This window comes from Callionymus lyra, chromosome 1 (assembly GCF_982586985.1).
Source record: "Callionymus lyra chromosome 1, fCalLyr1.hap1.1, whole genome shotgun sequence".
NCBI classification, from domain to species: domain Eukaryota; kingdom Metazoa; phylum Chordata; class Actinopteri; order Syngnathiformes; family Callionymidae; genus Callionymus; species Callionymus lyra.
Window position 1 is genome coordinate 53,192,714 of NC_141818.1, and position 25,000 is coordinate 53,217,713.

General features: G+C 39.4%; 2 protein-coding genes across 2 annotated transcripts in view; one reads left to right on the plus strand and one right to left on the minus strand.

Annotated features, from left to right (window-relative positions):
* The window catches only part of LOC148090127 (phospholipid phosphatase 1-like), a 15,336-nt gene extending 3,306 nt beyond the window's left edge, over positions 1-12,030 (plus strand). Inside the window, exons 3-7 of the mRNA XM_087785646.1 lie at positions 6,016-6,167; positions 8,688-8,968; positions 9,719-9,776; positions 9,876-10,052; positions 11,867-12,030. Of these exons, the coding sequence (XP_087641772.1) occupies positions 6,016-6,167; positions 8,688-8,968; positions 9,719-9,776; positions 9,876-10,052; positions 11,867-11,989 (791 nt within the window). The 3' untranslated portion in view covers positions 11,990-12,030. The remainder of the gene's footprint in view (positions 1-6,015; positions 6,168-8,687; positions 8,969-9,718; positions 9,777-9,875; positions 10,053-11,866) is intronic.
* Positions 12,031-21,077: 9,047 nt separating this feature from the next.
* LOC148090128 (ATP synthase F(1) complex subunit alpha, mitochondrial-like) overlaps positions 21,078-25,000 on the minus strand; it is a 5,159-nt gene continuing 1,236 nt past the window's right edge. Inside the window, exons 3-11 of the mRNA XM_087812683.1 lie at positions 24,390-24,559; positions 23,319-23,492; positions 23,068-23,234; positions 22,696-22,996; positions 22,358-22,582; positions 22,183-22,290; positions 21,635-21,779; positions 21,421-21,571; positions 21,078-21,358 (exon numbers count right to left, since the gene is read on the minus strand). Coding sequence (XP_087668809.1) covers positions 21,280-21,358; positions 21,421-21,571; positions 21,635-21,779; positions 22,183-22,290; positions 22,358-22,582; positions 22,696-22,996; positions 23,068-23,234; positions 23,319-23,492; positions 24,390-24,559 — 1,520 coding nt within the window. The 3' untranslated portion in view covers positions 21,078-21,279. The remainder of the gene's footprint in view (positions 21,359-21,420; positions 21,572-21,634; positions 21,780-22,182; positions 22,291-22,357; positions 22,583-22,695; positions 22,997-23,067; positions 23,235-23,318; positions 23,493-24,389; positions 24,560-25,000) is intronic.

A 25,000-nucleotide genomic window follows, 5' to 3' on the forward strand; every position in this document is an offset into this window, starting at 1 on the left:
GAGTCAGTAGATCATCAAACACAGATGTTTCTTGAAGGAGTCAGTAGATCATCAAACACAGATGTTTCTTGAAGGAGTCAGTAGATCATCAAACACAGATGTTTCTTGAAGGAGACAGTAGATCATCAAACACACATGTTTCTTGAAGGAGTCAGTAGATCATCAAACACAGATGTTTCTTGAAGGAGTCAGTAGATCATCAAACACAGATGTTTCTTGAAGGAGTCAGTAGATCATCAAACACAGAGATGTTTCTTGAAGGAGTCAGTAGATCATCAAACACAGATGTTTCTTGAAGGAGTCAGTAGATCATCAAACACAGATGTTTCTTGAAGGAGTCAGTAGATCATCAAACACAGATGTTTCTTGAAGGAGTCAGTAGATCATCAAACACAGATGTTTCTTGAAGGAGTCAGTAGATCATCAAACACAGATGTTTCTTGAAGGAGTCAGTAGATCATCAAACACAGATGTTTCTTGAAGGAGTCAGTAGATCATCAAACACAGATGTTTCTTGAAGGAGTCAGTAGATCATCAAACACAGATGTTTCTTGAAGGAGTCAGTAGATCATCAAACACACATGTTTCTTGAAGGAGTCAGTAGATCATCAAACACACATGTTTCTTGAAGGAGTCAGTAGATCATCAAACACACATGTTTCTTGAAGGAGTCAGTAGATCATCAAACACAGATGTTTCTTGAAGGAGTCAGTAGATCATCAAACACAGATGTTTCTTGAAGGAGTCAGTAGATCATCAAACACAGATGTTTCTTGAAGGAGTCAGTAGATCATCAAACACAGATGTTTCTTGAAGGAGTCAGTAGATCATCAAACACAGATGTTTCTTGAAGGAGTCAGTAGATCATCAAACACAGATGTTTCTTGAAGGAGACAGTAGATCATCAAACACACATGTTTCTTGAAGGAGTCAGTAGATCATCAAACACAGATGTTTCTTGAAGGAGTCAGTAGATCATCAAACACAGATGTTTCTTGAAGGAGTCAGTAGATCATCAAACACAGATGGTTCTTGAAGGAGTCAGTAGATCATCAAACACAGATGTTTCTTGAAGGAGTCAGTAGATCATCAAACACACATGTTTCTTGAAGGAGTCAGTAGATCATCAAACACAGATGTTTCTTGAAGGAGTCAGTAGATCATCAAACACACATGTTTCTTGAAGGAGTCAGTAGATCATCAAACACACATGTTTCTTGAAGGAGTCAGTAGATCATCAAACACAGATGTTTCTTGAAGGAGTCAGTAGATCATCAAACACACATGTTTCTTGAAGGAGTCAGTAGATCATCAAACACACATGTTTCTTGAAGGAGTCAGTAGATCATCAAACACAGATGTTTCTTGAAGGAGTCAGTAGATCATCAAACACAGATGGTTCTTGAAGCAGTCAGTAGATCATCAAACACAGATGTTTCTTGAAGGAGTCAGTAGATCATCAAACACAGATGTTTCTTGAAGGAGTCAGTAGATCATCAAACACAGATGTTTCTTGAAGGAGTCAGTAGATCATCAAACACAGATGTTTCTTGAAGGAGTCAGTAGATCATCAAACACAGATGTTTCTTGAAGGAGTCAGTAGATCATCAAACACAGATGTTTCTTGAAGGAGTCAGTAGATCATCAAACACAGATGTTTCTTGAAGGAGTCAGTAGATCATCAAACACAGATGTTTCTTGAAGGAGTCAGTAGATCATCAAACACAGATGTTTCTTGAAGGAGTCAGTAGATCATCAAACACAGATGTTTCTTGAAGGAGTCAGTAGATCATCAAACACAGATGTTTCTTGAAGGAGTCAGTAGATCATCAAACACAGATGTTTCTTGAAGGAGTCAGTAGATCATCAAACACAGATGTTTCTTGAAGGAGTCAGTAGATCATCAAACACAGATGTTTCTTGAAGGAGACAGTAGATCATCAAACACACATGTTTCTTGAAGGAGTCAGTAGATCATCAAACACAGATGTTTCTTGAAGGAGTCAGTAGATCATCAAACACAGATGTTTCTTGAAGGAGTCAGTAGATCATCAAACACAGATGGTTCTTGAAGGAGTCAGTAGATCATCAAACACAGATGTTTCTTGAAGGAGTCAGTAGATCATCAAACACACATGTTTCTTGAAGGAGTCAGTAGATCATCAAACACAGATGTTTCTTGAAGGAGTCAGTAGATCATCAAACACACATGTTTCTTGAAGGAGTCAGTAGATCATCAAACACACATGTTTCTTGAAGGAGTCAGTAGATCATCAAACACAGATGTTTCTTGAAGGAGTCAGTAGATCATCAAACACACATGTTTCTTGAAGGAGTCAGTAGATCATCAAACACACATGTTTCTTGAAGGAGTCAGTAGATCATCAAACACAGATGTTTCTTGAAGGAGTCAGTAGATCATCAAACACAGATGGTTCTTGAAGCAGTCAGTAGATCATCAAACACAGATGTTTCTTGAAGGAGTCAGTAGATCATCAAACACACATGTTTCTTGAAGGAGTCAGTAGATCATCAAACACAGATGTTTCTTGAAGGAGTCAGTAGATCATCAAACACAGATGTTTCTTGAAGGAGTCAGTAGATCATCAAACACAGAGATGTTTCTTGAAGGAGTCAGTAGATCATCAAACACAGATGTTTCTTGAAGGAGTCAGTAGATCTTCAAACACAGATGTTTCTTGAAGGAGTCAGTAGATCTTCAAACACAGATGTTTCTTGAAGGAGTCAGTAGATCATCAAACACAGATGTTTCTTGAAGGAGTCAGTAGATCATCAAACACAGATGTTTCTTGAAGGAGTCAGAAGATCATCAAACACAGATGTTTCTTGAAGGAGTCAGTAGATCATCAAACACAGATGTTTCTTGAAGGAGTCAGTAGATCATCAAACACAGATGTTTCTTGAAGGAGTCAGTAGATCATCAAACACAGATGTTTCTTGAAGGAGTCAGTAGATCATCAAACACACATGTTTCTTGAAGGAGTCAGTAGATCATCAAACACAGATGTTTCTTGAAGGAGTCAGTAGATCATCAAACACAGATGTTTCTTGAAGGAGTCAGTAGATCATCAAACACAGAGATGTTTCTTGAAGGAGTCAGTAGATCATCAAACACAGATGTTTCTTGAAGGAGTCAGTAGATCTTCAAACACAGATGTTTCTTGAAGGAGTCAGTAGATCTTCAAACACAGATGTTTCTTGAAGGAGTCAGTAGATCATCAAACACAGATGTTTCTTGAAGGAGTCAGTAGATCATCAAACACAGATGTTTCTTGAAGGAGTCAGAAGATCATCAAACACAGATGTTTCTTGAAGGAGTCAGTAGATCATCAAACACAGATGTTTCTTGAAGGAGTCAGTAGATCATCAAACACAGATGTTTCTTGAAGGAGTCAGTAGATCATCAAACACAGATGTTTCTTAAAGGAGTCAGTAGATCCATCAAGCGCAAAGAGAGAGAAGATCGTTCCAAAGCTTAGGAGCAACAGTCTGGAAGGATTTCTCTCCTCTGGTCCAGAAGTTCAGGAACCATAAGTAGATTCTGATCCACAGACCTCAGAGCCCGAGCTGGGGTGTAAGTCTGGATCAGATCAGTGATGGAAGGTCTGACCATGAATAGATCTGAAAGTAAGAACCAGAATTTTAAAATGATCCTGAAAGAAACTGGCAGCCAGTGAAGAGTTTGAAGGAGAAATGTGAGTTCTTCTACTAGAGCGGCTCAGAATTCTGGCTGCAGAGTTTTGTATGAACTGCAGGCGAGACACATCCTTGTTGTTTAGACATGAAAACAAACTGTTACAATAGTCCAGACGAGAAGAAACAAATGCATGGATTATAAGATCCAGATCATGTTCTGACAACATTTTCCTAAGTTTAGAGATTTTTCTCAGTTGAAGGAAACAGTTTCTGGTCAGTTTTCTTCAGTGTCGAACAAGAGACATGTCTTTATCAAATACAACACCCAGGTTTCTCAGGCTCAGTTTGACAGACTGACCTAAGTCACACATAACATCCAGGGCATAATCACCAGCTACTTGAGAGACATCAAGCTAAGAGTCCAGTCTGCCAAGTTTACAACAAAGTGGCAGCCAGTAGAGAAAGGCATAGTGACAGGATGCACAATCTTTTGTTCATCATGGCAATGAACCTTATCATCTCAGCAGCGAGTGTAAAGGCCAGAGGGCCAAAGACCGCTGCAGGGTGTGAACAGCCGGTAATAAGGGCATTCATGGATGACCTTATCGTGATAACACCAACTCACGTGCAGGCAAGATGGGTCCTGGCAGAACTGGATCGTATGGCCACCAGGGCAAAGATGGTCTTCAAGCCCAAGAAATCAAGGAGCCTGGTGATCCAAAAGGGCAAAACGAATGGAAGGTTTGAGCTACTTGTTCAAGGGGAAGTGATCCCTAACATCCAGGGAAACCCAATCAAATGCCTTGGAAAGGTGTATGATGATTTCCTGTCAGACAAGAACAGCATCTCTAGCGCCGTAAAACAAGTTGAGGATTGGCTGAATAAGATTGATAAGTCTGGCCTGCCTGTACAAGTGAAGTACAAGTGCTGGATATACCAACATGGCCTACTCCCGAGACTCATGTGGCTTCTCACCGTGTACGAGGTGCCCCTGTCATCTGTTGAAGCAATGGAGAGGAAGTTCAACAAACACCTTTGTAGATGGTTAGGAATACCCCCAAGCTTTACAGCTGTGGGGCTCTATATACAGTCGGGCCAGCTTTCCACCTTGTCATCTGTGGTGGAAGAGTTCAAAGTTGCCAAGTGCAGACTGCCCCTGAAATACAGGGACTCTCAAGATCAACTCACCAGGGAAGCAGGAGTCAGAACAAGATCTGGCCGCAAGTGGGCCGCCAGCACGATTACCCAGGCAGAATGTTCTCTAAGGACCAAAGACATCATTGGGAACCCTTGCACGGGTAGACAGGTTCATCACATTTTCAGCAGTGCTCAAAGTCCCCTCCTAGGGAAAAGAGAGCGTTGATCCAGGAGGAAGTCCGAAACCTTGAGAAAGAACGGAGAAGATCAAAATCCATCGTGCTTGCAACTCAAGGAGCCTGGACGAGGTGGAGCCTCCCTAAGAGATCCATCACTTTGAGTGAACTGTGGTGGTTGGAGCCCTTCCGGATATTCTTTCTACTCCAAGCAGTGTACGACACCTTACCGACCCCAGTACATTTGCAGAGGTGGGAGATAAGGGAGGACTCACTGTGCAGATTGTGTGGCGGTAAGGATCAATGGCGCACATTCTATCTGGGTGCAAGACCGCTTTAACCCAGGGTAGATACAGGAGGCGCCATGACAAGGTGTTTGCAGTGCTTGCAGATATCCTGGAGCAAGACAGGAGGAAGAAGCAACCAACCAAATCAAGACCACTGCTAAGCACCATCACTTTTGTGAAAGAAGGTCAAAGACCTGTTGTCCACAGCCAAGCCAGGCAGAACCTCCTGCAATCAGCACAGCGATGGGAAATGGAGGTTGAGCTCGGGAAGAAACTCCATTTCCCAGAAGCGGTTCTCATCACCACTCTAAGACCAGACAATCAGTGTGGGATCTATTGACCAAGGTTGGACTGAGAGGCCACTTAAGAAAAGCAGCAGTTCGCAGGCGAGAAGCGTCTGAAAGAGCCTCCAGTTGGCTCTGGCACAAAAGAGAGGACACAAGCTGGAAGCCTGGGGGAGAGGGGCAGTGACTTGGCCAGTCACTGCAGACCCACCAACTGGAGGGCGTTGTGGTTAAGGGTCGAAACGCCCAGTGAAGGTTTGGGACCACCTGATGACCTCTCTCCCAGGCCAAGGCTTCACCTATTAGAAATGGGTGTTTACTAGCATCCCAGATTTATTATGCAACTGCCCTCTGGTTTCCTCCCTTTTCTTTAACAAACAGAAGTTGATGGAGTTTCATGAGAGTTTCCCCTGAAGGTCAAAGTTCAAACTGACACTAAATGACTGTGTTCTGACCCGGTGGTTCCTCCATCAGTTGGACTTCCGTTCGCGGTCCTGACTCCCAGACACGTCCCGTTCAAGAGAGGATTCTTCTGCGACGACGAGTCCATCAGGTTCCCAGTGAGAGACGACACCATCTCGTACCAGCTGCTGGGAGGAGTCATGATCCCCTTCAGCCTCATCGTGGTGAGTCCACGTGCACTTTTAGCACTGTCCACGTGCACTTTTAGCACTGTCCACGTGCACTTTTATCACTATCCACGTGCACTTTTAGCACTGTCCACATGCACTTTTATCACTATCCACGTGCACTTTTATCACTATCCACGTACACTTTTATCACTGTCCACGTGCACTTTTATCACTATCCACGTGCACTTTTATCACTGTCTACGTGCACTTTAAGCACTGTCCACGTGCACTTTTATCACTGTCCACGTGCACTTTTATCACTATCCACGTGCACTTTTATCACTGTCTACATGCACTTTAAGCACTGTCCACGTGCACTTTTATCACTGTCCACGTGCACTTTTATCACTGTCTACATGCACTTTAAGCACTGTCCACGTGCACTTTTATCACTGTCCACATGCACTTTTATCACTATCCACGTGCACTTTTATCACTGTCTACGTGCACTTTAAGCACTGTCCACGTGCACTTTTATAACTGTCCACGTGCACTTTTATCACTATCCACGTGCACTTTTATCACTGTCTACATGCACTTTAAGCACTGTCCACGTGCAATTTTATCACTGTCCACATGCACTTTTATCACTGTCCACATGCACTTTTAGCACTGTCCACGTGCACTTTTATCACTGTCCACGTGCACTTTTATCACTGTCCACATGCACTTTTAGCACTGTCCACGTGCACTTTTAGCACTGTCCACGTGCACTTTCTATCACCCCCGTAACGGAGAAAATTCACCTCGTTTGCAACACTTAATTTATCAAAGTTTTTATCATTAAAGTCGAGACAGTCTAGTCTAGTATAGTTTGACGACTGCAGCTAGCGCTGTTAGCTGATAGCTACACTAGCAACTTCACTCACGAGGGTGTATATTTCCCCACAGACTGACTGCTACTAGCATGGTTAGCTACTAGCTAAGCTAGCAAGTTAGCTATACTGTTTAAATTGAACTTTAGTTACATTAACTAAATTATTTGGGGAAATCTCACCACAGAATGCTCTGTTAGCTAATAGCTAAGCTAGCAAGTTAACTACTTTGCGTGACATCAAAGTGGAAAAAAAATACTACCTTCTTTTAGAATTTACAACAATTTATGGTGTGTTACAAGGTGATATATTTCACCACAGACTGACTGCAGCTACTGCTGTTAGCCACTAGCTAAGCTAGCAAGTTATCTCTTCTGTTAAAAATGGACTTTACGTGACATTAAGTTAAAAAATAATTAAAACTTTGTTTTAGGAATTTCTTTCTCGATTTACAGTGTGTTACGAGGGTGTATATTTCACCACAGACTGACTGCAGCGAGCATGGTTAGCTACTATCTAGGCTAGCATGGTTGGCTACTATCTAGGCTAGCATGGTTGGCTACTATCTAGGCTAGAAAGGTTGGCTACTATCTAGGCTAGCAAGGTTAGCTACTATCTAGCCTAGCGTGGTTGGCTACTATCTAGGCTAGCATGGTTAGCTACTATCTAGGCTAGCATGGTTGGCTACTATCTAGGCTAGCAAGGTTAGCTACTATCTAGCCTACCATGGTTGGCTACTATCTAGGCTAGCATGGTTGGCTACTATCTAGGCTAGCATGGTTGGCTACTATCTAGACTAGCAAGGTTAGCTACTATCTAGCCTAGCATGGTTGGCTACTATCTAGGCTAGCAAGGTTAGCTACTATCTAGCCTAGCATGGTTGGCTACTATCTAGGCTAGCATGGTTGGCTACTATCTAGGCTAGCAAGGTTAGCTACTATCTAGCCTAGCATGGTTGGCTACTATCTAGCCTAGCATGGTTGGCTACTATCTAGCCTAGCATGGTTGGCTACTATCTAGGCTAGCAAGGTTAGCTACTATCTAGCCTAGCATGGTTGGCTACTATCTAGCCTAGCATGGTTGGCTACTATCTAGGCTAGCAAGGTTAGCTACTATCTAGCCTAGCATGGTTGGCTACTATCTAGGCTAGCAAGGTTAGCTACTATCTAGCCTAGCATGGTTGGCTACTATCTAGGCTAGCATGGTTGGCTACTATCTAGGCTAGCAAGGTTAGCTACTATCTAGCCTAGCATGGTTGGCTACTATCTAGCCTAGCATGGTTGGCTACTATCTAGCCTAGCATGGTTGGCTACTATCTAGGCTAGCAAGGTTAGCTACTATCTAGCCTAGCATGGTTGGCTACTATCTAGCCTAGCATGGTTGGCTACTATCTAGCCTAGCATGGTTGGCTACTATCTAGGCTAGCAAGGTTAGCTACTATCTAGCCTAGCATGGTTGGCTACTATCTAGGCTAGCATGGTTGGCTACTATCTAGGCTAGCAAGGTTAGCTACTATCTAGCCTAGCATGGTTGGCTACTATCTAGCCTAGCATGGTTGGCTACTATCTAGCCTAGCATGGTTGGCTACTATCTAGCCTAGCATGGTTAGCTACTAGCTAAGCTAGCAAGGTAACTGTTGTTATGTAAACACTAGCGATAAACAAAGGTGAAGTGTTTATTCTAAGTGCTGGTCCTGCAGCTGGTCTGCGGCGAGTGTCTCTCCGTCTACATGTCCCGGGTCAAGAACCAGACTCACGGCACCAGGTACGTGGCGAGCGTCTACAAGGCTGTGGGCGCTTACGTGTTCGGGATGGCGGCGAGTCAGTCTCTGACCGACATCGCCAAATACTCCATCGGTCGCCTGAGACCCAACTTCCTGGCCGTGTGCAGACCTTCGTGGGAGAAGATCGGCTGCAGAGCAGGAGCTTATGTGGAGAACTTTACCTGCAGTGGAGACTCTTTCCTGGTGGACGAGGCTCGGTATGAAGTATTAACAACTTTTTATTGAGAGAAGATATGTTTCTCTTGGAATAAGAATTTCAGGTTTTCATTCTTTTACTTTAGTCCTTGTTCAACTTTAATCAAACAATTTTCAACTATAATCCAACAATTTTCAACTATAATACAACAATTTTCAACTATAATCAAACAATTTTCAACTATAATCCAACAATTTTCAACTATAATACAACAATTTTCAACTATAATACAACAATTTTCAACTATAATACAACAATTTTCAACTATAATACAACAATTTTCAACTATAATCAAACAATTTTCAACTATAATACAACAATTTTCAACTATAATCAAACAATTTTCAACTATAATCAAACAATTTTCAACTATAATCAAACAATTTTCAACTATAATACAACAATTTTCAACTATAATCAAACAATTTTCAACTATAATACAACAATTTTCAACTATAATCAAACAATTTTCAACTATAATACAACAATTTTCAACTATAATACAACAATTTTCAACTATAATCAAACAATTTTCAACTATAATCAAACAATTTTCAACTATAATCAAACAATTTTCAACTATAATCAAACAATTTTCAACTATAATCAAACAATTGATTATTTTTCTTTTTTAAACGAAAATAATATCAGTCAAGAAAATATTTTTGGGAAGAAAAAAACACTAAAACATGTTTGAAAGTTTAAACAATAATTCACCAATAATCTGATTTTTCTTCTTCTCTTCCTTCAGATTATCATTTTTCTCCGGACACTCTTCCTTCTCCATGTACTGCATGTTGTTCCTCGTGGTGAGACGACACACATCTGCACACAAACACACAACATTGTCGATGAACCGTCGCACAATCACACCCACATACACACAGTGATGCGTCATCTCTCTGCAGCTCTACATCCAGGCCCGGCTCAGGTCAAAGTGGGCCAGACTTCTGCGACCCACTCTTCAGTTCTTCCTCCTGTCCACGGCTCTGTACGTGGGTCTGTCCCGGGTCTCTGACTACAAGCACCACTGGAGCGACGTGTTGGCCGGTGTCCTGCAGGGGGCGACGGTCGCTGTTCTCACGGTATCAGCAGATTTATGATTACAACGACTATAATCGAACAATTTTACACTAAAATCAAACAATTTTACACTAAAATCAAACAATTTTACACTAAAATCCAACAATTTTACACTAAAATCCAACAATTTTCAACTATAATCAAACAATTTTCAACTATAATCAAACAATTTTCAACTATAATCAAACAATTTTCAACTATAATCCAACAATTTTCAATTATAATCCAACAATTTTCAACTATAATCAAACAATTTTCAATTATAATCCAACAATTTTCAACTATAATCCAACATTTTTCAACTATAATCAAACACTTTTCAACTATAATCAAACAATTTTCAACTATAATCAAACAATTATCAACTATAATCAAACTATTTTCAACTATAATCAAACAATTTTCAACTATAATCAAACAATTTTCAACTATAATCCAACATTTTTCAACTATAATCCAACAATTTTCAACTATAATCCAACATTTTTCAACTATAATCAAACAATTTTTAACTATAATTAAACTATTTAAACTATAATCAAACAATTTTCAACTATAATCAAACAATTTAAACTATAATCAAACAATTTTCAACTATAATCAAACAATTTTTAACTAGAATCAAACAATTTTCAACTATAACCAAACAATTTTCAACTATAATTAAACAATTTTTAACTGTAATCAAACAATTTTCAACTATAATCAAATAACCAAACAATTTTGAACTATAATCAAACAATTTTGAACTATAATGAAACAATTTTCAACTATAATCAAACAATTATCAACTATAATCAAACAATTTTGAACTATAACCAAACAATTTTCAACTATAATCAAACAATTTTAAACTATAATCAAACAATTTTTAACTAGAATCAAACAATTTTCAACTATAATCAAACAATTATCAACTATAATCAAACAATTTTGAACTATAATCAACAATTTTCAACTATAATCAAACAATTATCAACTATAATCAAACAATTTTTAACTAGAATCAAACAATTTTCAACTATAATCAAACAATTATCAACTATAATCAAACAATTTTGAACTATAACCAAACAATTTTCAACTATAATCAAACAATTTTCAACTGTAATCAAACAATTTTTAACTAGAATCAAACAATTTTCAACTATAATCAAACAATTTTCAACTATAATCAAACAATTTTCAACTATAATCAACAATTTTCAACTATAATCAAACAATTTTCAACTATAATCAAACAATTTTCAACTATAACCAAACAATTTTCAACTATAACCAAACAATTTTCAACTATAATCAAACAATTTTCAACTATAATCAAACAATTTTCAACTTTAATCAAACAATTTAAACTATAACCAAACAATTTTCAACTATAATCCAACAATTTTCAACTATAATCAAACAATTTTCAACTATAATCAATCAATTTTCAACTATAACCAAACAATTTTCAACTATAATCAAACAATTTTCAACTTTAATCAAACAATTTAAACTATAATCAAACAATTTTCAACTATAATCAAACAATTTAAACTATAACCAAACAATTTTCAACTATAATCAAACAATTTTCAACTATAATCCAACAATTTTCAACTATAATCAAGCAATTTTTAACTATAATCAACAATTTTCAACTATAATCAAACAATTTTCAACTATAATCAACAATTTTCAATTATAATCAAACAATTTAAACTATAATCAAACAATTTTCAACTATAATCAACAATCTTTAACTCTAACCAAGTTATTTCTCTTACAGACTAAACTTAAATGACTAACTAATGTTATTTCTCTGCTGCAGGTCTACGGCGTCACTAACTTCTTCCATCAGCCACAGGAGCCTGTTGTGTCTCCGGACCTCGACACCAGTCGACACCAGAACCCTTCGAACGGGAGCCACTACGGCAGCACACATCACGACTGAACACATCACGACTGAACACATCACGACTGAACACATCACGACTGAACACATCACGACTGAACACATCACGACTGAACACATCACGACTGAACACATCACGACTGAACACATCACGACTGAACACATCACGACTGAACACATCACGACTGAACACATCACGACTGAACACATCACGACTGAACACATCACGACTGAACACATCACGACTGAACACACCACGACTGAACACATCACGACTGAACACATCACGACTGAACACATCACGACTGAACACACCACGACTGAACACATCACGACTGAACACATCACGACTGAACACATCACGACTGAACACACCACGACTGAACACATCACGACTGAACACATCACGACTGAACACATCACGACTGAACACATCACGACTGAACACATCACGACTGAACACACCACGACTGAACACATCACGACTGAACACATCACGACTGAACACATCACGACTGAACACATCACGACTGAACACATCACGACTGAACACATCACGACTGAACACATCACGACTGAACACACCACGACTGAACACATCACGACTGAACACACCACGACTGAACACATCACGACTGAACACATCACGACTGAACACATCACGACTGAACACACCACGACTGAACACATCACGACTGAACACATCACGACTGAACACACCACGACTGAACACATCACGACTGAACACACCACGACTGAACACATCACGACTGAACACACCACGACTGAACACATCACGACTGAACACATCACGACTGAACACATCACGACTGAACACATCACGACTGAACACATCACGACTGAACACACCACGACTGAACACATCACGACTGAACACATCACGACTGAACACACCACGACTGAACACACCACGACTGAACACACCACGACTGAACACATCACGACTGAACACGATTCACTTTCAGGTCAAACTTGCACTTTACTTGACTCTGAGGCAGGAGTCGACCTCACGACGCGCCGAGTCTCTCGTGGAAATGCGGTCACTTTTATTTTAGCTGCTGAATGAGTCCAGCAGGATCACAAGCAGGGTCTTGTTCTGCTGCAGAGACCAGAACTCACAGCGATGTCTGTGCGGAGCTGGATCAACAAACATGTCATTTAAAGGAACAAAACTTTAGGATTCAAAACGTTTTATTATGAATCAAAACTGTTTTGAATCATAATTTGAGTTTTGATTCAAAACATTATTTGAATCATGAAAGATTTTTTTATGAATCTTTTTTTTTTTCATTATGAATCAAAACCTCTTTTAGTCAAACTTTTCACTTACGAGTCGATTTTCTTTATGAATCAAAGGTTGTTTTTGCGAATATTTTTTTTTTGACTAATCAATTCATTAACTTTATTTATTTATTTCAAGGTGAGACAGTTTTTTTGTGGTTCCTGTGAACCTTCGTTCCATAAACAAAGATTTAAGTTGTAAAGAACATTTGTTTCGTCAAAGAAAAGATTCTTAAGTTTGTCTTAAAGCTTCTTAACTTCTCGTGTCTTTAATGATTATTTTTGTACGTTTTTTACGCCTGCGTGTGAAGAAAGAATAAAGTTTTGTTTTGTCAACAGATTCTGTTGTGGGTCCAGAAGTGAGACTGAAGTGAGACTGAAAAGAGACTGAAAAGAGACTGAAAAGAGACTGAAGTGATAGAAGCACAAACGTCAGAGTGAGTCACTAAGAAGACGAGAGCGAGTCAGCAGTTCCAACAGATGAGATTAGAGCTGTAATCCTATTAAAGTGACTCACGCTTGTATTGAAACATTTGGATCAATAATCCTTGATGTGTCTGTGACACAGATATATTATTATTAAACAAGAGATACGACATATTAGACGAAAGATATGACATATTAGACGAGAGATACGACATATTAGACGAGAGATACGACATTAGACGAGAGATATGACATATTAGACAAGAGATATGACATATTAGACGAGAGATACGACATATTAGACGAGAGATATGACATATTAGACGAGAGATACGACATATTAGACGAGAGATACGACATATTAGACGAGATATACGACATATTAGACGAAAGATATGACATATTAGACGAGAGATACGACATATTAGACGAGAGATACGACATATAAGATGAGAGATATGTTGAATTTACGAGAGATACGACATATTAGACGAGAGATATGTTGATTAGACAAGAGATACAGCATATTAGACAAGAGATACAACATATTAGACAAGAGATACGACATATTAGACAAGATATACAACATATTAGACAAGAGATACAACATATTAGACGAGAGATACGACATATAAGATGAGAGATATGTTGAACTTACGAGAGATACGACATATTAGACGAGAGATATGTTGATTAGCCGAGAGATACAGCATATTAGAAGAGAGATATGATGAATAGTAGAGAAATACAACATATTAGACGAGAGATACGACATATTAGACGAGAGATACGACATATTAGACGAGAGATATGTTGATTAGCCAAGAGATACAACATATTAGACGAGAGATACGACATATAAGATGAGAGATATGTTGAATTTACGAGAGATACGACATATTAGACGAGAGATATGTTGATTAGACAAGAGATACGTTGATTAGCCGAGAGATACAGCATATTAGAAGAGAGATACAACATATTAGGCAAGAGATACGACATATTAGGCAAGAGATACGACATATTAGACAAGAGATACGACATATTGGACAAGAGATACAACATATTAGACGAGAGATACGACATATAAGATGACAGATATGTTGAATTTACGAGAGATAGGACATATTAGACGAGAGATATGTTGATTAGACAAGAGATACGTTGATTAGCCGAGAGATACAGCATATTAGAAGAGAGATATGATGAATAGTAGAGAAATACAACATATTAGACGAGAGATACGACATATTAGACGAGAGATATGTTGATTAGTCAAGAGATACAACATGTTAGACGAGAGATACGACATATAAGATGAGAGATATGTTGAATTTATGAGAGATACAACATATTAGACAAGAGATATATGTCGTATATCTCGTCTAATGCATCATAAGACGAGAGATATGACGTATTAGATGAGATATACATTGATTAGACGAGAGATACAACATATTAGCCGAGAGATACAACATATTAGAAGACAGATACGACATATTAGATGAGAGATACGACATATTAGAAGAGAGATACGACATATTAGACGAGAGATACGACATATTAGACGAGAGATACGACATATTAGACGAGAGATACGGCATATTAGACGAGAGATACGACATATTAGACGAGAGATACGACATATTAGACGAGAGAGACGACATATTAGACGAGAGAGACGACATATTAGACGACAGAGACGACATATTAGACGAGAGAGACGACATATTAGACGAGAGATACGACATATTAGACGAGAGATATGACATATTAGAAGACAGATACGACATATTAGATGAGAGATACGACATATTAGAAGAGAGATACGACATATTAGACAAGAGATATGTTGATTAGCCAAGAGATACAACATGTTAGACGAGAGATACGACATATTAGACGAGAGATATGACATATTAGACGAGAGATACGGCATATTAGACGAGAGATACGACATATTAGACGAGAGAGACGACATATTAGACGAGAGATACGACATATTAGACGAGAGATACGACATATAAGATGACAGATATGTTGAATTTACGAGAGATAGGACATATTAGACGAGAGATATGTTGATTAGACAAGAGATACGTTGATTAGCCGAGAGATACAGCATATTAGAAGAGAGATATGATGAATAGTAGAGAAATACAACATATTAGACGAGAGATACGACATATTAGACGAGAGATATGTTGATTAGCCAAGAGATACAACATGTTAGACGAGAGATACGACATATAAGATGAGAGATATGTTGAATTTATGAGAGATACAACATATTAGACAAGAGATATATGTCGTATATCTCGTCTAATGCATCATAAGACGAGAGATATGACGTATTAGATGAGATATACATTGATTAGACGAGAGATACAACATATTAGCCGAGAGATACAACATATTAGAAGACAGATACGACATATTAGATGAGAGATACGACATATTAGAAGAGAGATACGACATATTAGACGAGAGATACGACATATTAGACGAGAGATACGACATATTAGACGAGAGATACGACATATTAGACGAGAGATACGACATATTAGACGAGAGATACGGCATATTAGACGAGAGATACGACATATTAGACGAGAGATACGACATATTAGACGAGAGAGACGACATATTAGACGAGAGAGACGACATATTAGACGAGAGAGACGACATATTAGACGACAGAGACGACATATTAGACGAGAGAGACGACATATTAGACGAGAGATACGACATATTAGACGAGAGATATGACATATTAGAAGACAGATACGACATATTAGATGAGAGATACGACATATTAGAAGAGAGATACGACATATTAGACAAGAGATATGTTGATTAGCCAAGAGATACAACATGTTAGACGAGAGATACGACATATTAGACGAGAGATATGACATATTAGACGAGAGATACGGCATATTAGACGAGAGATACGACATATTAGACGAGAGAGACGACATATTAGACGAGAGATACGACATATTAGACGAGAGATACGACATATAAGATGACAGATATGTTGAATTTACGAGAGATAGGACATATTAGACGAGAGATATGTTGATTAGACAAGAGATACGTTGATTAGCCGAGAGATACAGCATATTAGAAGAGAGATATGATGAATAGTAGAGAAATACAACATATTAGACGAGAGATACGACATATTAGACGAGAGATATGTTGATTAGCCAAGAGATACAACATGTTAGACGAGAGATACGACATATAAGATGAGAGATATGTTGAATTTATGAGAGATACAACATATTAGACAAGAGATATATGTCGTATATCTCGTCTAATGCATCATAAGACGAGAGATATGACGTATTAGATGAGATATACATTGATTAGACGAGAGATACAACATATTAGCCGAGAGATACAACATATTAGAAGACAGATACGACATATTAGATGAGAGATACGACATATTAGAAGAGAGATACGACATATTAGACGAGAGATACGACATATTAGACGAGAGATACGACATATTAGACGAGAGATACGACATATTAGACGAGAGATACGACATATTAGACGAGAGATACGGCATATTAGACGAGAGATACGACATATTAGACGAGAGATACGACATATTAGACGAGAGAGACGACATATTAGACGAGAGAGACGACATATTAGACGACAGAGACGACATATTAGACGAGAGAGACGACATATTAGACGAGAGATACGACATATTAGACGAGAGATATGACATATTAGAAGACAGATACGACATATTAGATGAGAGATACGACATATTAGAAGAGAGATACGACATATTAGACAAGAGATATGTTGATTAGCCAAGAGATACAACATGTTAGACGAGAGATACGACAAATAAGATGAGAGATATGTTGAATTTATGAGAGATACAACATATTAGACAAGAGATATATGTCGTATATCTCGGCTAATGCATCATAAGACGAGAGATATGACGTATTAGATGAGATATACATTGATTAGACGAGAGATACGACATATTAGCCGAGAGATACAACATATTAGAAGACAGATACGACATATTAGATGAGAGATACGACATATTAGAAGAGAGATACGACATATTAGACGAGAGATACGACATATTAGACGAGAGATATGACATATTAGACGAGAGATATGACATATTAGACGAGAGATACGGCATATTAGACGAGAGATACGACATATTAGACGAGAGATATGACATATTAGACGAGAGATACGGCATATTAGACGAGAGATACGACATATTAGACGAGAGATACGGCATATTAGACGAGAGATACGACATATTAGACGAGAGATATGACATATTAGACGAGAGATACGGCATATTAGACGAGAGAGACGACATATTAGACGAGAGATACGACATATTAGACGAGAGATACGGCATATTAGACGAGAGATACGACATATTAGACGAGAGAGACGACATATTAGACGAGAGATACGACATATTAGACGAGAGATACGACATATTAGACGAGAGAGACGACATATTAGACGAGAGATACGACATATTAGACGAGAGATACGACATATTAGACGAGAGATACGACATATTAGACGAGAGATATGACATATTAGAAGACAGATACGACATATTAGATGAGAGATACGACATATTAGACGAGAGATACGGCATATTAGATGAGAGATACGACATATTAGACGAGAGATATGTTGATGCTACGAGAGATATGACATGTTAGCCGAGAGATACGACATATTAGACGAGAGAGACGACATATTAGACGAGAGATACGACATATTAGACGAGAGAGACGACATATTAGACGAGAGATACGACATATTAGACGAGAGAGACGACATATTAGACGAGAGAGACGACATATTAGACGAGAGATACGACATATTAGACGAGAGATACGACATATTAGACGAGAGAGACGACATATTAGACGAGAGATACGACATATTAGACGAGAGATACGACATATTAGACGAGAGATATGTTGATGCTACGAGAGATATGACATGTTAGCCGAGAGATACGACATATTAGACGAGAGAGGCGACATATTAGACGAGAGATACGACATATTAGACGAGAGATACGACATATTAGACGAGAGATACGACATATTAGACGAGAGATACGACATATTAGACGAGAGATACGACATATTAGACGAGAGATACGACATATTAGACGAGAGATACGACATATTAGACGAGAGATATGTTGATGCTACGAGAGATACGACATGTTAGCCGAGAGATACGACATTAGACGAGAGATACGACATATTAGACGAGAGGTACATTGATTAGACGAGAGATACCACATGTTAGACGAGAGATACAACATATTACACGAGAGATACATTGATTAGACGAGAGATACATTGATTAGACGAGAGATACGACATTAGACGAGAGATACGACATATTAGACGAGAGATACATTGATTAGACGAGAGATACCACATTTTAGACGAGAGATACCACATTAGACGCGAGATATGACATATTAGACCAGAGATATATTGATAAGACGAGAGATACGACATATTAAACACGAGATAAAAAATATTAAAGAAGACATGACATAATAAATGAGAGACACGACATTTTAAGCAACAATACGACATATTAAACTAGAGATACGACATATAGGACAAGTAATATGAAATATGTGAGAAACAACTCAAATGATTTAACGTTAACTTCTAACGCACTAGTGTTTTTGACTCGTGCTGAGTCGACAGAATTGTTGTGAAAATCTAATAAACACACTCGACACACTCTCCTCTGTTGTCACGGCGACAGCCACAATGGCTTTCATTGACGCTGTCGTCTGCTGTGTCACATGTTTGTCTTCGTGTCACATGTAGATAATGTTGCAGAAGATACAAGTTTAGAATTAGTTTCATTTCTATAGAAACAAACTGAATCCTTTGATGAAAAAAGCTTTAGACCTACTTGACTAAAAACAGCTAAAATGAATAAAACTACCAAAATGGGTTCAAATCTTTTTTAGTACAATAAACTTCAAAATTGTCACTTCAAATAAAGAAAACTCTAAATCTTTTTCACATTAATAAAACTTTTAAAACGTTTTTCACTTCAACTAAAAAATAAAAAAACTTTAAAATGTTTTAATCCAAAAAAAAAAAAGACTTAAAAATCTTCTATTTGTAATAGAATCTCAAAGCTGACGTGTTGGAACATCCTCGACTGGAAGAATGAAAGAAGAAATGACTCGTTGTCGTAACATGTTGAGATGTTTTCATCGACTTGTAAACGAGCAACAATGTGCCTTTGAGCAACTTCTCCAGGAGACATAAAACATCCGAAGATTAAAAATACCTTTTAAAATAATTTTCCTTTTTTAAAGTATTTTATTCTACATAAAAAACGCACTAAATCCATTATTTTCAGTAACATTTTTTTTCATGAGTTCAATTTGTATTTAAAGCAGAAAATATTTTCAACATTATTTTAGAAAAAAAAGCTTCTTAAAGATCGAACTTTTCTGACGTCGCGCTAAAGACAAGCTTGTACTGCCATCTACTGGTCCTTTTAAAAACTGCATGTTGGCTTATCTTTAGGAATTAAATCTGTCTGGCGCAAACACCAAGTTATAAATAATGAATACTCTATTAATATCATCGTCAGGAAATTTCTAAAGTGCATCGAATTTTATTCACGAATTAAGAAACTATATTGAAAGTATAAAATTAGATTAAGAAAACGTTTTTGCGTGTTTTGGATCGATTATAAAACGGATGTATAAATGGATTCGAAGTGAAAAAGCTAATTATTCATACGATTTAATCAAATAATGTTTTGTTTTTTTAATGTAAGCTTACTTCACTGGGTTTTTATTCTTGAGCATCTTTGAATCTGTTTTAAATTATATTTTGTTTACGTTTGTCATAAGAGCATCTCATTCTGTCCAGGACCAGTTTGTTTAGAACAATGTCATGTTAGATTCTGGTTGAAAAATACATTGGAATATAAAAGTTTAGACACTTTAGCAGCCAAAAGACAAAACAAAAAAGTTATTAAAAATCTTTTCTATTACCGTGAGGTTTTCCTAATTTCTGTCTGTGTTTCCATTAAAAGCCCATAAAAGGAGTTCCTTTCTTGCAGCAGGCTTTTCCTTGATTTTCTGGAACTCCTGTGTTGTTCTCAGTATTATCTTGATCTTTAAAGTATATATTTTATTGAATATCGTTGTGATTGCTTAAGCGCTTTGTGACCCTGGTCTGGAAAAGCGCTATATAAATATTACTCGTTTTGTTGCCCCCAGTGTCGGAAACGTGTAACTGCAACATCGAGTCAAACTGGTGATTAAATCTCGTTTTTCGTGTTAACGATCAAAAAAAAAAAAAAAGATACGACGTTGAATTTAAGAATATTTTATTACAACAGATTCATGGATGGACTGAACACACGAGTCAAAGGAGAGACTTTCTACGTTTTCATGGAAACATTTTTACATCCCGTCAGGTTGTCATGTTCTTTTATTATTGGGTCAAGTCTGTACATGGAGGTCGTGACCTTCAGTGTGTTCACATATACATATATATTTAAAGGTCAACAAGTTACTCGAAGCTGGACAGGAAGGTGAGAACGACCTGCTTCAGTTTGGTGTCTGAAGCTTCGGAGATCTTGCCGTCGGCTCTGAAAACACAAGACGTCGTTAGAGAAATTCTGGTCAGAAGGTTCTGGTCCGAGGGTCTCACTTGATGGCGGTCAGCAGGTCCTGGTGCTGGCTCAGGATGTGCTGCAGGAAGGCCTTCTCGAACCGCGTGATCTTGCTGGGCTCCATCTTGTCCAGATGACCTCTGACCCCGGCGTAGATGACCGTCACCTGCTCCTCGATGGCCATGGGAGCTGCGGGGGGCGGAGACGTTAGGACCCTGAAGGTCGACGAGGACCCGGTTCTCCGTCACTTACAGTACTGGCCCTGCTTCAGCAGCTCGGTGAGACGCACGCCTCGGTTCAGCAGCTGCTGGGTCGCGGCGTCCAGGTCGGACCCGAACTGAGCGAACGCGGCCACTTCACGGTACTGAGCCAACTCCAGCTTCATGGTACCGGCCACCTGAGGAGGACGAGGAGAGTTCAACACCTGGAGGGTTCTCAGGTCTAATGACGGAGCGATGAGACTAAACTACAGAGTCTCAGGTGGGAGGTCAGAGTCTCAGGTGGGAGGTCAGAGTCTCAGGTGGGAGGTCAGAGTCTCAGGTGGGAGGTCAGAGTCTCAGGTGGGAGGTCAGAGTCTCAGGTGGGAGGTCAGAGTCTCAGGTGGGAGGTCAGAGTCTCAGGGGGGAGGTCAGAGTCTCAGGTGGGAGGTCAGAGTCTCAGGTGGAAGGTCAGAGTCTCAGGTGGGAGGTCAGAGTCATCAGCAGTTCTTTAAAGCCTCATGAGTCCATCAACTTGTCAAGACTTTTAATTTTGTAGAACTGCCATAAAAAGCTCCAGGGAACCCCAGGAACTGAACCCACCTGCTTCATGGCTCTGGTCTGGGCAGCAGAACCGACTCTGGACACAGACAGACCCACGTTGATGGCGGGACGGATCCCCTTGTAGAACAGCTCGGTCTCCAAGAAGATCTGCGGAGGAAAACAAATCCATAATAAGAACCTTGGAGGGCGATGTGCTGGGGGGTTTAGGGGTCACCTGTCCGTCCGTGATGGAGATGACGTTGGTGGGGATGTAGGCCGACACGTCTCCGGCCTGGGTCTCGATGACGGGGAGGGCGGTGAGGGATCCGCCGCCGAAGTTGTCGTTCATCTTGGCGGCTCTTTCCAGCAGACGCGAGTGCAGGTAGAAGACGTCGCCGGGGTACGCCTCGCGGCCGGGGGGCCGGCGCAGCAGCAGCGACATCTGACGGTAGGCCACCGCCTGCGGGGGGAGGAGCCAGGAGAGTCACCACGAGGGTCACCACGAGGGTCACCACGAGGGTCACCACGAGGGTCACCACGAGGGTCGCCCCCTTCTTAAGAACCCGGGCTCACCTGCTTGGACAGATCGTCGTAGATGATCAGGGCGTGCTTGCCGTTGTCTCTGAAGTACTCGCCCATGGAGCAGCCGGAGTAGGGCGCCAGGTACTGCAGGGGGGCGGCGTCGGAGGCGGTGGCCGAGACCACGATGGTGTACTTCATGGCGTCGGCGTCCGTCAGACGCTTGACCAGCTGCGCCACGGTGGACCTCTTCTGCCCGATGGCCACGTAGATGCAGTAGAGCTTCTTCTTCTCGTCGGTTCCTTCGTTGAAGCGCTTCTGGTTGATGATGGTGTCGATGGCGATGGCGGTTTTTCTGCGGACGAAACGTTTGTCGATGAGACGCCGTCGGGCGGCGAGACGACGACTCCCTTTCATCAGGCTCACCCGGTCTGCCGGTCCCCGATGATCAGCTCGCGCTGGCCTCGGCCGATGGGCACCAGACTGTCCACGGCCTTGATGCCGGTCTGCATGGGCTCCCTCACGGAGATCCGGGGGATGATACCCGGAGCCTTCAGGCCCACGCGCCGGCGGATCTTGGAGCCCAGAGGACCCTGTTGAAGAGGCCCAGAACCATCAGGTCCCCGCCAGCTTCAGGAAAAAAAAAACACTTCAACCGCGTCGAAGGTTCGCCCGACCTTGCCGTCGATGGCGTTGCCCAGAGCGTCCACCACGCGGCCCAGCAGTTCCTCGCCGACGGGCACGTCCACGATGGCGCCGGTTCTCTTGACGATGTCGCCCTCCTTGATCAGCTTGTCGTTACCGAACACGACCACACCCACGTTGTCGGGCTCCAAGTTCAGAGACATGCCCTGACGAGAGGTCAAAGCGTCACAATTTAAAAACCCTTTCTGGACAATATCTGGTGAAAACACACGTAGGAACCAGAAGAGATTTGATATCATATCAAAACTCAAGACACGGAGACAAAACTATATGGACGTGCATCAGAAATATTTATCTTAAATATCTTCATTTAATCAGTTCCATGTTAAGGTTGAATTTGTTTTTCCTTTTGAACATTTTAATGCAATTCAAATATTTTCAAAAATGTTTGTATTAATGTATTTTTAATAAAGCAAGTTCAATCATTTTTATATTTAAAATATAAATAAAATTGAATTCAATATTTTAATTGTCAGTCAGACAGTATCTATAGTATCGATCAACTTGATTGAACTTGGTATTAATGAAAAGATATTGACTTTAGAAAAAACATGTTTGATTAAATATTTTTTATCAAAACTCAATAAAATATTTGATTATTAAAATTAAATTAAATAAAAGTTAATTCGACCTTTAAATATTGAAATTACTACAATCTTTGTTAATTTTGTTGATATTCTGTTTATTTTTTAATTATTTAAGTATTGTTGATTATTTACTTCATTTGTTGATCATTTATTCTCATTTATCCATTTTATTTATTTTTTGTCTTATTTAATGTCCTTTCATTGTCTACTTCATGTTTTTCATCTATGCTGTTTGTCTTGATGTATATTAGACAATAAAATAACTTGAACTTAATTACATAAAAAAGAAGGGCTTAAACATTACAATAAAAACAATTCAATTAATTAGTTTTAAATATAACTATTCAATATTATGACATTGACGTTAGACTTGTACTGTATTCAAGTATGAAGTATTTTGTCCGCACGTGCTCGAGAGTATTTGAGAGACTTTAGTTCTGTTGACGATGGTTCTACCTTCAGTCCAGAGGAAAACTCCACCATCTCCTCCGCCTGCACGTTCCTCAGACCGTAGACTCTGGCGATACCGTCACCGATGGACAACACTCGGCCGGTCTCCTCCAGGTCTGCAGACGTGTCGGCTCCCAAGATCTTCTCCTCCAGGATCGAGGACACCTCGGCGGTTCCTGTCGGGTTCATTTAAACTTAGTGTTATTAAACCTCCAGTGGAGACGGTTTGGACTCAAGATATTACCCAGAATACTTCCTGTTTATGTTGCTTTCTAACGTTTGATTTGATTTGAATTCCTCACGTTGAGGCTTCAATTCAAGAGGGACGTTACAGACGAGACGTTTGGAGGTATTTGGATGTTTTTAAGTGTCTTTTCAGACGAAGATGAAGACAACTGAGCTCAAATTGCTACATTAAAATGAACGAACATCTATAACTCTAAAAAGAACGGATTACTCTGAGAATAATACAACATTAGTCGACATGAGGGTGAGTAGAAAATGAGTGAAGTTTGATTTTTAAAGGGATAGTTGATCAAAAAATATATAATATAATAATATAAGTATATAAATGTTTGGTTTTCTCACTTGATACATCTGTGATGTTACTACAACAA